We start from the raw sequence: 13,552 nt of genomic DNA, 5'->3' as shown, positions 1-13,552 counted from the left end.
AAAGTTTTCATAGTAAGAGACTGCAGTTAGGGCAAGCTACACAGACTACAGGCTCCTCTAGCACTTGTCTTTTGTTGTTTGTATAGATGTTGTTTCTACTGCTAAGAGCTACCTGCAATAAAAGCAATGCCTGTATTAAAGAAGCTTCCTACGTAGCACCAGCTCTCCTTACTGATACAAATCACTTGGTACTCTTCAGAAAATTACAGCTATTCTCATTTGCCAGAGTACCTTACAGGAAAGCCACAACAGAGAAGCAAGCACAACAAACTCTCTCACAGACCTGCTGATTGCTCAAACAATCTCAAACCCAAGTTCCTATCTGTGAATATTCAACAGCGATTACAGAAATTTAACTTCAGCCCTAAAAGAGGAACTGTTTAGCCAGACCAGTTATTGACTACCCCCAATGAGCGAGTATCTGATCAATACACATACATGGTTACATTCAATTGCACACAAATCAATACCTGGTAATTTAGAAATCTGAACAGTAAGGGAGATGAGGTTAAAACACTCTTCAGATTTGCATCTTCTCCCCCTTTAACTAAAGTTTACATAAAAGGAGGCTGACAGACAGCCTGCACTGAAGCTTGCACTGGTGTTCAATATTCACCTTGGCTCAGTCTTAATTTAAACTGCAGCAGGATCCCATAGAACACACATTTAAATAATTGGAATATTTTATGAGGCCATTATTTGCATTTATTTGGTGGCATGAGACAACCTCAGTCTTAAAATGGAATCAATAATGTTTACAAAGCAGACCATTATAGCACGTCACATTTAGTAGATTATAAGTGTAATTACACTGTTCACAATAATGGGATTCCCTAACAAACATTTTAATTATACTACATAAATATTACTATGGAGGGTCATATTCATCACAGGAGATTTTTAACATACTTTTTATTAAGTCATTAAGACAAATCTTAATATTTAAAAGCCTTCCCTTTGTGGTATATTTCAACTGGTCCATGTGTATCCATAACTCAGCAATGGCAAGAATTGAGCATCTTCAGAAAGGCAAGGGTAATGTACTGCCACCATTGTTTTAAATTATTCCCTAACAGAAGTTAACTAAGGATTTTAATTGACATAGTTCAGCTGCTTCCAGCCTCAATATTTCACCAGAACAGTAATTACCACTATTAAAATGTTTTCCTTTCAGAAATTAGACTTTATAATTTGACTTTGATGAGACATAATGGACTGGCAAACCATGTTTCTGCTCTTTTCAAAGAGATGCTACATTCATGCAAGATTAGGGAACAGAAGCATTAGCAAATACAGGTTTTAAGTTTAGTCACAAAGCCTAAGCAATTCAGAGATCAAGTGCAGTTCTCATTCAGTTATACCGTTGATATAATTAGTAACAACTTTCACTTTTTTGACAGCACAAAAGATTATACTATCCTAAAGAAATCAGTTCAGTCTAACACAAGTTATGCTAAATGTAATACAGAGCTAGGCTGCAGGAACACTGAAACCACCACTTCACATTCAGCAGACGAGCTTTACCAAACCTAACTTCACTGGTGGCAAGTCAGTTCTGCATTTCAACTAATCAGGCTGAAAACCATCACAAAACACTCAATGAATTAAAATGATCTCAAAAGTCAACTAAAAGCATGTTTTGCATCAAGGTCAGCGCTATCGTTACAAACACAGGGACAAGTACCCTCACAGTGGCCTGGCAGAGTTATGGATCACTTCGAACTAATGATGCTGATTTAGTAGATTTGTCTCTTCAAATACCTGTTCAAAATAGTTTGTTTCCCCCTTATGAATAATTTGAGCTTGCCTCTCATTTCCGATGTAGGCTATGGGATTGTGTAGAGGAGGAATCATTTCAAGAAAGAAGGTGAACAGCCCTCAAAAATAGAAGTAATAGAAAATAGAAGAACCAGTAAAAGCACCACATGAAACTACCTGTGAAAAGACAACGCCTAGATACTGAGACAGGAAGAAAATGGCTTCCCAAGATTTGTTCATGAAGTCTGCACTTGTACTGGAGGAACCAGTTTAAATGGGTTACACACCAAGGAGTTTCAAATTATATCCACTCATCCCACTTGCAAACACAGGGGAAAACTTAACATCCAGTGGCTAGTTTATCAGAGATTTTTAATTTGGTTTCCTTTTGTCAGGATATGGGTGTGAGTAAGTGTCCCTTGTGAACAATAGCAGCTGTACCCTTGCCCAGTGGCTGCTAGGTATCCAATATATCCGTATAATTCCCACATACTGTTGTGAATCACTCTTAGGATACTACTGTATTACACTTCTTATTATTTCCTTCAAGCTATACTAAAAACTGCATGGCTAAGCAGGTTATGGAAAAGACCATAATTTTAGCAAAGGATTTGGATGCAATACTTTGTGCCAGCCTTTTAAATCAAAATAAAGCCCTCATCCACATCTGTAGATATGTTTTTTAATTGGGTGGAGGGGGTAGAGGTACTTTGCGAGAGGGAAAACAGAGAGGTTGCTTGAGATTTGTGTCAGGGGAGAAAGGACCTTTTTTCTGTCATGGCTTATTTTCTGATTCAACAATTTAGATTCATTTTGTATACTAAGGAATGCTCTAAGGATTCTAAGAAGCAGAAGACTGAAATTAACTCCAGCGTTGCTCTCATAACTAAACCACACAGATTCAGTACTGTCATGTCAAGAGATGAGCAACACTCAAGAAAAGTTGATGAGGCATCATGTTCCTTCATCTCAGCTTTGCACGACTAAATATCCTTACTATCAACACACCGCTAAGTTGCAGAGTTCTTCACAGATTTACAGCAGACTGCCAAATACCAAGAGATTCAAGTTCTGGCAATTCTGAATTCCACTCGAGTCACCTTCTCATGATGAGCTGTGAGAATGAACTGTCAGCATCCTGGTTCCATTCACCCACATATTTACAGTAAGATCCGCAGTCTTAGCAACTCCTCTAAGACCATCTGCTGCCCAATGCCATTAACAACTAAACTCCTCCCCAGCAAATGCTAGTAAAAGTTGGCAGCCCAATGCTTTGCATTCTCCAGTGAAGCTTCAGTCACATCACAAAACCCCATTCATGTTAAGCTTCACATTGCAAGACCAGACAAAGCTTCCTTCCCCTTGTTCAACACTGGGAATTGCATACCGAGATTCACTGTAACAGCTATAGATTCATCTTGATTTCAAGAGCTTGGCTGAGAGGCAAAGAGTCTACAAGCTACACCTGAAGCAGCAAGAGATCTTTCTTCATGCTCCTGCAAATAAGTATTGGCAACTTGTTATACTTCAAAGGGTTTAAAAACAAACAGGCTTTTTTTCACCGTGACATTAGTGACAATTCTTCAAGAATGAAAATAGCTCTTAAGGGCAGCCTTTCACTCAAAGCACAACTTTATTCCTATGTAAGAGCAGCTGTTCAGTAGTACTGCTATGAGTTCCAAAATATTCACATGGAAGATTAAACACCACTGTTCAGAACCTCTAACGCTCCACATCTAAGTGCCCTGGACCCAGATCTCAGTTCTCTCCACACAGTGAGCCAGGAGCCATCACAAGACTACTTACTTGAAAGTCTGATGTTGCCCTCTGTTGGAGAATAAATACTGGGTTAGATCGATCCTTTAGCTGAGCCAGCTATTGTGCTAGGAACATTTATATCAGTTAAAGTACCCTGGAGTAAAATTTATCTCAGATGTAACCCTTTCCAGTAAAGCAGGGAGAGTCTCTAGTCTTTGAGAGGTTCTCTAGTCTTTGACCTCAGTTTCCATACAATTCCTCTGCGGTGGCAGAGCCCTTCACAGCTGAAAATGAGCCAGTTTTCTGGTAAGTCTCAATTTCTGCAAAGATCTCCCGGATCATTCTACAGAGCACTGGATAACAGTTAAAAAAAAAAAAAAAAAAAGAAAAAAGATACCTCATGATTTTACATGTAAACAAACTCAGGTGTTTGCAAGATTAAGTCTCCCTTTGCTTTTCATCTATGAGATGAAGCATAGCCTGTTTTTCTGCTTTTTTTTTGTTTCTTTTTGCATTTAGTATGTATTGACATTAATTCAAACATTTCTGAGAACTGTATTAGAAAACTGATCAAAATTTATATTTCACTTCTACCTTGTGAAAGAAAACAGCTCATACTGTTGATAAACTACCAGTTGGAGGAAGGAAATGAGTTAGTGAAAATACAAACCTTCAGGAGTGGAGTACATGATAGAAACATTTCAATTCATTTATATCTCAACACTGAATGTTCAAAATAAACATTTTCCCACAGCTGCTTGGAAAAGCAGCATCTATAACACCTGCCTATTCATAAAACTGTGAACCAAGTAATCTCTTCAATAAATGTTATTCAAAGGTTACAAAAACCTCCCATTTAATCCAACGGGTTTTGAACCAGACATCAACTGAAATAAGGATTTTAATTACTTAAGATTGTTTTCTTTGACGCTATCATCTTAGAAACTTCAAGCTGCAGAAACTCTTTTTTCCAGACTGCTTCTCCAGTTAATGAACTAATTAGGCAGCACCTAGGAACATGACATTAAGTAGAACCTTTAAAGGTTCTAAGGGAATATTTATCCAGAAGAGCTATTAAAATATAAATCTCTTTTCTGACAAGCAGTACTGAGTCCATGCCAGTTTCTCATTAAACTGTTCCATTTATAAGCAGGTCAAGAGTAATAGAGAGTAAAGAGAACGCAGTGCAGAACTTTGGGAGTGCCATAGTCTGGTGTAGATCTCAAGCAGCATTTTCTTGCCAAAAAGCAAGAATCTGCTTAAACCTACAAGGAAACCTTTGGGCCACAGCAAAATAAACCCAGTTCTGTAGACTGTTGCTAATCCAGTTGGCTCAACAGGAACTTTGCATGAGTAAGGATCCCTTAGAGTAAAGGTCACAGCCACATGAAATGTTACTCACATTTCACGGGGGAGGAAGAATTTCAAATACGAAATATATAATGCATTCTGTGCATCCAGTGCAACTGTACTCATAGAGCTGGAGTCAGGTTTAGATTAATTTAACAAGAGTTCTGTTATACCGAGAGAAGCAATCAGCTTCACCAAAATGAAAGGGGAATTAACAGAGGGAGAACACAACAGTTTTCATTTTAAATATTCATGGGCATGCTGATATCATACTTGGCAGTTAACCGAAGAGAATCCTCATCCCAAGTGAAACACTCAGTACTTAATTTACACATCATGTAGTTCAAGTTTTCCTCTTTTGCCCTTCTTCCACACTCCTCCAAAGACAGATACCAACCTTCCACACACTGAAAACATTAAAAATGGACTGGTCTCTTTAATCTTCAGTTTTCCCAGAAACCAGCACACTTCTTTTTTGTAATTAGCCACAGAAGCACTGCAGTTATGAAAACACACTTATGAGTATGTGCTACTGAGCTAACAAAGCAATTTATCAATAAATGGTTTTAATTTAGAAGGCAGAGACAAAGGAGAAGTGCTGTGAGCACAAGAAAGGCTAGAAAGACACTGGGAAATAAGTCACATCTAGCAAAACCACTACATTCTTGTCAGAAAATAATGCTTATTATTCACTTAAAAGCTTTGAGAAAAATACTCAAAGCCAGGGAGGGAGGTTAGGAAGGGATTGCTAAATTGAAAACAAGTCATCTATCAGTAAAGAAGTAAAGCCACAAAACCTGATTTTTGCTAGCTGATTTTATAGCACTAAGGGATACTATAAGCTGCATGTGCACGTGTATGAAAGCGTGGATTTAACTATGCCCCCTCATTTCTACACGTTATCTTGAAGAAAGTAAGATTAGCAAAACTTTTTTGAATTAGTTTGACATGCAAGTACTCCAGAGGACCATGGCATTCCAGCTTTTAGCAGTTGTCTCATGAGCAGTTCAGACAAAATGCTCTGCTGCATGCAAAAACAAATACAGGCTGCATCACCTTGTTACAGGTCAGATCATACTTACACGCTAAGAGCAAGGAAGAGCTAAGAAAGAACATAAGACAAGTGTATAAAACTACATCCAGTTTCCCCTCAATCCAGACTACCTCTCCACACCTCCCTCCTTCAGTATTATCAACAACAACAACAAAAAACCTATTCAACTTCTTAGATAGCAGATTCTTTAGGATGGTACAAAATTAAGCTCTTCAATGAAATCAGTTCACCTGTGCCAAATTCACTAGCTTTGAAGATGGCAATTTCAAAATAGCTTATTTTGACCAAAAGATCTCTAACAATTTTACATCACAACTTGTACAAACACATGGAGAAATATTGATGGTAGAAGCCATTATTGGCATTTTAAGCTACCAGGGGAGATAAGACAAAGAAGCTGTACTGAAACATCAAAAAACACTGAGACTTACGAAAAATGAGCTAATATATTTGCAGGTGCATTTAAAGAGTGGAACGCGCAACAGTTTCAGAAGAGTTATGCCAGGGGTAAACAATATTTGCCCAGGGCTGCATTTAGTATGTAAGCTAACTCAGGATGCAAAGCCATTTCCATACATCACAAAATTTAACTATTTATGCTAAAACTGGGAACATTTCATGAGGCACTCCCACAGAACATTACAGAACAATAATCCTTCATAAACTCTGCTTCATTCCCCAAAGCCACTTAAAAACCCAAGCTTCTATTATTTAAAGCTGAATTACTCTGCCATCTGTACTTTCTCTAAACCAAGGCTTTTTTTCAGGGGAAAGCAAAAAGCTAACAAGGTATTTAATTTAAACATTTGAGCGGAACTCAGATGTCACAAATGCAGTTCAGCATATGCACAGGGATCTCCTTTGCCTTCCTTCTCATCTCCTCCTGTGCACCACATTCCTAAAGACATTTCCCTTCAGAGATCTTCGTCCCAGAAATAGGAGGTATATCCAAACTGCATCTACAACTGGGACGAGAGGCAGATTAACTTCAAGCATATTCCTAAACAGGGCTGAGAGCCCACTGTATCAGGCAGAAACATTGTGCTTTGGACACTGCCTTGCTTCCTCTACACTAATAACACACTTGCATTTGGAGTGCATCATGTTAGCACAACAGCGTGGCACTGTCTCAAAAGTGAGCAGTGGAAGAAGTGACAAAGAGTACACGGGCATTTGAGAGACTTCACAGCACATTTCAGCAGTCTGGAGAACAAAACAGTTGGAGCATTTCAGTGCTGAGAGATGTGCAGTTGGTACCTGCCTCTACACTACCTCCAACACACCTGGGCACACAGCACAGCCAGAAGGCTAACTTCTACAAGAAACAGCCTACTGTACAAGTGACAGAAAGGGAATTCAGCAGCAGTTTAAATTAGATCAAGGACACAGTCAAGAGGGTTAATAGCAATGAACAGACAAGCTTTGTGCTGATAGCAATTTAGAAAGAGATGGTAGAGCAAAGCAACAATAAGCAGTATGAGCAGCAAGAAAACCCTACAAGTTCTGCTGGAAGGGAAAATGCACAAGGATGGTAACAGGTAACTATGAGGTTGTCTAAGGAACACAATTAATGAGATAAAGCTGTTCTGGCAGGATCAGAAAGTTGATTCAGGAACAAAATTCAGGTATGGAAATGGAAACCAGCAGCAAAAAGCTAATGGACTATCTCACAAAAAGGAAATGACTAGGAGTTAAGCGTTACACTTGAGTACCAAGAAAGAAGCAGTGGTCAGGAAATTGCAAAGAATGATAGCAGACAGCAGCTCAGAAGAAAGGGACAGTAGGACGGCGAATGTGACATCAGGTAAATACATGCACAGGAGGTTTCTGAGGCAAAAAAGTTGTTAGCAGTATTTCATAATTTGGTCACTTGATAATACTGGGCAAAGGATCAGAGTGCAAAAGGATAGAAAATAGTCAGGAGAAAGCTGTGAATAGCTGGCAACTTCTGAGGATGTTTAAATGCAGCAGAAGTATATGGTAAAGCTGGGAAGCACAGGATCGTCTGAGGTTAAGGAGACTGAGGAAAAGAGCAAACCTGAGCTACTGGTCAGTGCTACCTGTGAGTCAGACTAAATTGATAGCAGGGCAGAAGCTTTTTTCAGGAAAGTAAGAAGCTTAAAGATGCTTAAACAGTGACCTCTAATGGACAAACCATATATTACTGGTATTTCCACTGAGCAGATACTCACAGGCTCCAAGTATATATCTAGGTAACAATAAAAATGCTAGAACCTTTGAATGGATTCTCCAAATGACCACAATATCAATTAATCTATTATGTAGGAAGGTCAAATAATTGTTAGTTACTACCAAAAAAAAAAAACAACTTAGAGCATATCCCTAAAATAAGTGAAAATAAACCACATCATGTTGGCCTACAGCCTAATAGCAGTACATGTACTGACAGCCAGCACCCCTCATTCTGTCAGGGCTAAAATAATCTTTTAACATCCCACTCCACTTCCTAGGCATGTTTTTCTGTGCCCTGCTGGCTTGGACTGTAGTTACCCTGAGCTTCTGAAAGCACTTCAAGCACACTTCCCATTCATGATGCAGTACAGTTTACCTTAACCAGCATTCCAATTAGGGATAATAAATGTGACTATACCATGATGTGAAATTTTGTATACGCTAAGTAACCAGGCAGTTCTTCACACTGGGCTAGCTGTCTGAAGTCTAGAAGTTTCAGTACCATTTCATACTTAATGCTTAAGTAGTTCACAGACAGTGCTCTGCAAGAAAAAACAAACTCAGGTAGCACCTAAGCCAGAGTACCTATGCAGTCTGAGAAGTTTCCTTTAAAAAAGGAAGTTTCTTCATTGCTTTATTTCTTGTTTACACTCCCACTGGCATAAAGAGAACAACCAGTGAAGTCTAATCTGTCCTGCTGACTTCAGCTCCCTACTGCACAATCACCTTTCCATGCCCCAGAGACAGCAATCCACTACATCCAGTCTTTTAAAAAAAATTTAACCCTATGAGCAAAGTTACTCAAACTTTATTTCCAGATTCTGTGACTACTTCGTCACATTTAACAAATTAATCCATCACACTGAAAGGCTGTTGTTCAGCCCCCAGTTTCCACAGATGTGAATAACACTTTCAGGATTTTTATTCCATTTTATTTTAATGTTAGCCAGTGGGTTCAGGAGATGCCTAGTCAGACCAGACAATCAACGCAGACTAGTACCTGAACATGACTGTCTTTAATTTTGCTTCTCAGTTTTTCCATCTATACAGTGGATAGATGGCTTGGCTTTAGAAACCAGTAGATGATAGAACAAAAAAGTCTACTATAGCATATGGGTACAGTGGTCCATATGTCTAAGTTTAAAAAAAAAAAAAAAAAAAGTACTTGCTTTTCCCCTCTGCTTTCAACTGGTTCATTGCAGGAGACCTCAAAATGGAATATTTCACTTATACAGCAATCGGTCCAACACAACTGCAGAAACACTACTTGGCTTCCCTTACAATTTTGCTTCTAATTTTGAAGCTGTTCTGCCAAAAAAAAAAAAAAAAAAAAGTTCTCATGAAGCAGCAGAAGCATGAATTTTACTCTTTCATAGGTTACCTGGAACAAAAGCAGCCAGTTCAAGGCTCCCCCATAAGCACAGCACCAAACAGGTGGCAAAAATCCAAGGCTTATAACCTCCAGAAAAATCCATGTGGATTTGAGTACTTCAAATACAAAGTAATTTACAGACAGATAAATGCAAAAGCACCAGCAGTATGAATGGCATACTAAAAATATTACTAAGAAAAACACACATGATGGACTTAATAGGATAATTCTCATACTTGCTAATGAAACTTTACTTACTTTTAATAGTTTGCTGGCAAAAATATGAAATGCGGTTACATAAAACATACATATTCAATTTTTACATATATTTATTCTTCCAGATAGACATATTTACTCTAAACAGCAGAAAAAACAGCAAGCAGAACACTCATTTAAATGGCAGAAAACTAGTAGAAGATGCTAATATGACCTTAGTGTAGCATGTCAAGTGTCAGTGCCACCTGCTTCCTAGACATTTTAAGAGCAATCTGCTAAGACAATTAATTACGTAGCTTAAAAGATTAGGTCAACAGTGTCAAATATGAAAACATGAACTTCAAATTTAGCCTTTTTAAAATGTGTGCTGCCTATTTAAGTGTCTATATCATTCTGCAAAATAGGAAGTTTCAGACACAGTGAGTTACTTCTCAGGAAAAGTGGTTTTACCATCCCCTGAAATAAACCCAAACATAGATAGGTGGACAGTACCCCTAGGTTGAGAGAACAGATATTTTCTTGCAGCCTGCTGGTCTAAGGGTTACTTTAGAACAAAGAAGAAATTTGAAAAAAAAACTGAGATTTAACATAATGCAGTTGTAGAATATGGCAGCCCTTAAACCAGTATTTTGAAAATCAAAACTAATTCCAAAACAGTGGTCTAGTTTGGCTTTTTCTTGAATGAAAAAAAACCTGAAAGCATTCTTCTTGGACGCCTCTTACTAACATATCTTCAGTCAGGTCTTCAGCCAAGATTTCTAACTAGGATATAAGTTAGTTACATAGCTTGCAGTTTTGGCACTTAAGCTGAGGGATGTCACTCTCTCCTGGCTCAATTCTCAGACATGCAAGTTTACCCTGACTGAAGTCTTACTGCAGGAGTTTCAGCCTGCCTTCTCTTCCTCAGAATTACAGTTAACTGCTATAAGCCCAACCAGCTGTGCATTCAGCTGAACTCACTCATCAAGTACATTTAAGATTCGTAAGGTGTCATATGGAAGAGACAATCAAGTCCTCAGAAGTTTATTAGCATTCAGAAGTTTTAGAGTTAAATTAAAAAAAGGGAAAGAATAGTCATATTTACCAAGAATAACACAACTCATTTTATCCCTGTGCCAGGCAGTGCTCATTCAGAAGACATCAGAGCAGACAGCAGATGAGAACCAATTTCTGCCCAGCAGCACTAGGTGTAATTCACTTAACCCAACTTCAGATGAGTCATCTGACTTCTCTCACACAGGTTTTAGATAGACCAGAACAAAATCCTGTCTCAAGGTGCCCACCCTCTAAAAGCTGCAGAACTGAAGCGGCTGAACTGAGCACAGCTACCTGCCTAACTTTACACAGCTTGAGTTCAGAGACATGCACCTCCATACAGTGACCTGAGGGAACACAAAAGCCCCAGACTTGGTGGCCCAAGCTCCATTGGAGGCTGATAAGAGATGATTCACAGCCAAAGGTTATAATATTGTTTTCCCAAAACATTTTTCAGTTTCTAGCTACTTGCAACTTTCTGATCTTGTGAACTAGAAGTAGATCTGCGTGTTTAATAACAGTGCTTAACATTTTCTTTTCCTGACATTGCCCAGAAATTTCCTCATCACTTGTCATCTGCAAGTTAGGTAGCAGGAAATCGCTGGTCAAATCCATAAATAAATCAAAGTCCAGAGGACACTATACAGCTAGGAGAACAGAGTCTGGAATACTTACTTCATATTTCTCATTGGTGCTCAAATATTGCCCATATTCCTACAATATTTCACACTACTTTGTGCGATCATTTAAGCTGCTCATTAATATCCACTAATCAACATCTAGAGAATCGGTGTTCACATGGTAGAATCTAAGAATGTTGTTTTCACTTTCTTCACGCTTAATCCTCTTCGAACACTCAAATCCTTAAACAAGATTTCCATATTAATATATACGTTTTAAATAACAGATTGTAACGAGATAGCACAGCAATGACAGCAGAGTAGCAAGGTCCTAGGCTGCAGCACACGAGGACTTGCTCAAATACAACAGCCACGGACACAGAAAGAAAAAAAATCTGCTTACCCTTACAAGGCCTCAGGTACACAGGGATCTCCAGCAAGATACCTTTGCCTCCACAGCCAACTCTTAAATGAGGTCTGGGAAGGGGTGGATCCCAGCTGCACCACTTCTATCACTCAGGGGTACTGCATGCACCTGAGCTCTCCTGGCTTGGCCCCGCCTTCCTACCAGGTGCTCAATAACAGGCCGTGACTTAGCATTTCCCCTGCACACATACTATCTTACAGTTCATGCAGCAAATTGCTGAGAATTTGATAGTTTTGATTGCTTTTTTTTTTTTTCCTCCACCCTACTCTCAATCTGTAATGCTTTTTCTGGGGATAGCCTGGTGTGAGCTACAGCAACTGCCCAGTCTGCTCTCCAATACAAGCCCACTTGGGTAGTTCCACTCTCCTCTCCATTTCCACACTCTTAAAAAATTAAAAAGTTTCAAAACAGTTTCAAAAAAGAGAAGAGTGAGACAGAAATCCACTGACACACGCTGAGAACAGAGAAGGACAAACAGAACATCAACAAAACCAGGACTTTTCTTCTCTTTACAAGACACAGCATAACAGGGACTAGACGAAACTCACTGCTTGTCTTTCAAAAGCCAAGTAGCAACGTTTGGAAAAAACACAGACAGATAAGCCTGAAGCTTTCTCTTACAGAGAAATAATTTATTTTGCCTCACAAGAGAGAGTTTGTTTTCATGATATGATCTCCACCAACACCTCAACTGAGGCTAGGGGAAGTAGTATCCAGAGGGTAATAACTGAAGATGATGTACTGCAATACAATCAAGAGACAGTTTACACTCAAAAGATTTGTTGCTGTTGACAATAAGACGGGTTGACTTTCATGCCCAGAGCACACATTCAGTTGGCCTTCATCACATACACTTAATTATAGATGTAATGTAGCTGAGTTGTAGTTTTCACTTGCTCCAGTCAAAGGAATTATCCATCTCCTAAAAAGCAAACTGTATTTTTTTTTTCGCTACAGTGCAAAAAAATTCTAAAGATAGAGAATGGATTTTTGACTATCTGGCAGTAGCATGACAAGTTGACTAACTTGACTCTAGTATGTGGAAAATTTGTTTTGAAGTCAGAAAGAAATGTTGAATATCACTGCAAGATTATACCCTCAATGTTTTTTCCTTTAAGTGTTTCACCAAGACCACCCTCTAAGTAGTGACACTCACTCTATAAAAAATAAACTAGTAGCAGCAGCTTTTAAATATTGCTCTGCAGCTGCAATGAAGTAAGAAGTAAAATACTTACTTGTAAGCTTGTTGTGACTCAAAACCAGCTGTGTGATGTGAGACAAGGTAACTGTAAATGAAGAGAGAAAAAAAATTAGTTTATGAACAGACATGGCAACTGAAAGCTTGCATTCATCTCAGCTAAAAAAAACCCCATGAGTTACTGTCACCAGTTAAGTAATTCCAGTTCATATGCATGAATACAAAAACCAAGACAGGCTCATGACTTAGGGATGCATTGAGCCCCTTCTCCATTCCTTTACTTCTGTCTGTTTCTGCACGAAGCACTGTTAGCACAAGCAGCACCCTGCTTCCCTGAAAAAGCCTGACTCCACACACACTCCTATGGGATGTGTACAGGAACACCTTTTTCATTCCTGTCTTTTAAGTCCTACCCAAGAAAGAACTGATAGATTAACATTCACCCAAACAGCAACATGACACACATCACATCTCCCCATCTTCCCTATTCATTATCTTCAAGTCCCAAGCAGCAACAGCTATATTGACAGCCTTTCACCCATGAAGCAGTTTTACATACTTTATTGAACTA

At 38.8% G+C, this 13,552-nt stretch overlaps 1 protein-coding gene across 3 annotated transcripts in view; it reads right to left on the bottom strand.

The window, feature by feature from the left end:
• Positions 1–13,552, bottom strand: part of RSU1 (Ras suppressor protein 1) — a 97,581-nt gene that overhangs the window by 76,166 nt on the left and 7,863 nt on the right. For all 3 annotated transcript variants that reach the window (XR_014884224.1, XM_085227338.1, XM_085227337.1), the window contains exon 3: positions 13,019–13,069. Coding sequence is in view for 2 of the 3 variants with exons in the window: in XM_085227338.1 (XP_085083464.1) it covers positions 13,019–13,069 (51 nt within the window). In the remaining variant the exon portion in view is untranslated. The remainder of the gene's footprint in view (positions 1–13,018; positions 13,070–13,552) is intronic.

The sequence above is a fragment of the Meleagris gallopavo genome, chromosome 6, assembly GCF_905368555.1.
Source record: "Meleagris gallopavo chromosome 6, MGAL_WU_HG_1.1, whole genome shotgun sequence".
Classification (NCBI taxonomy): Eukaryota; Metazoa; Chordata; class Aves; order Galliformes; family Phasianidae; genus Meleagris; species Meleagris gallopavo.
This window is presented reverse-complemented; position numbering and strand designations above follow the sequence as displayed.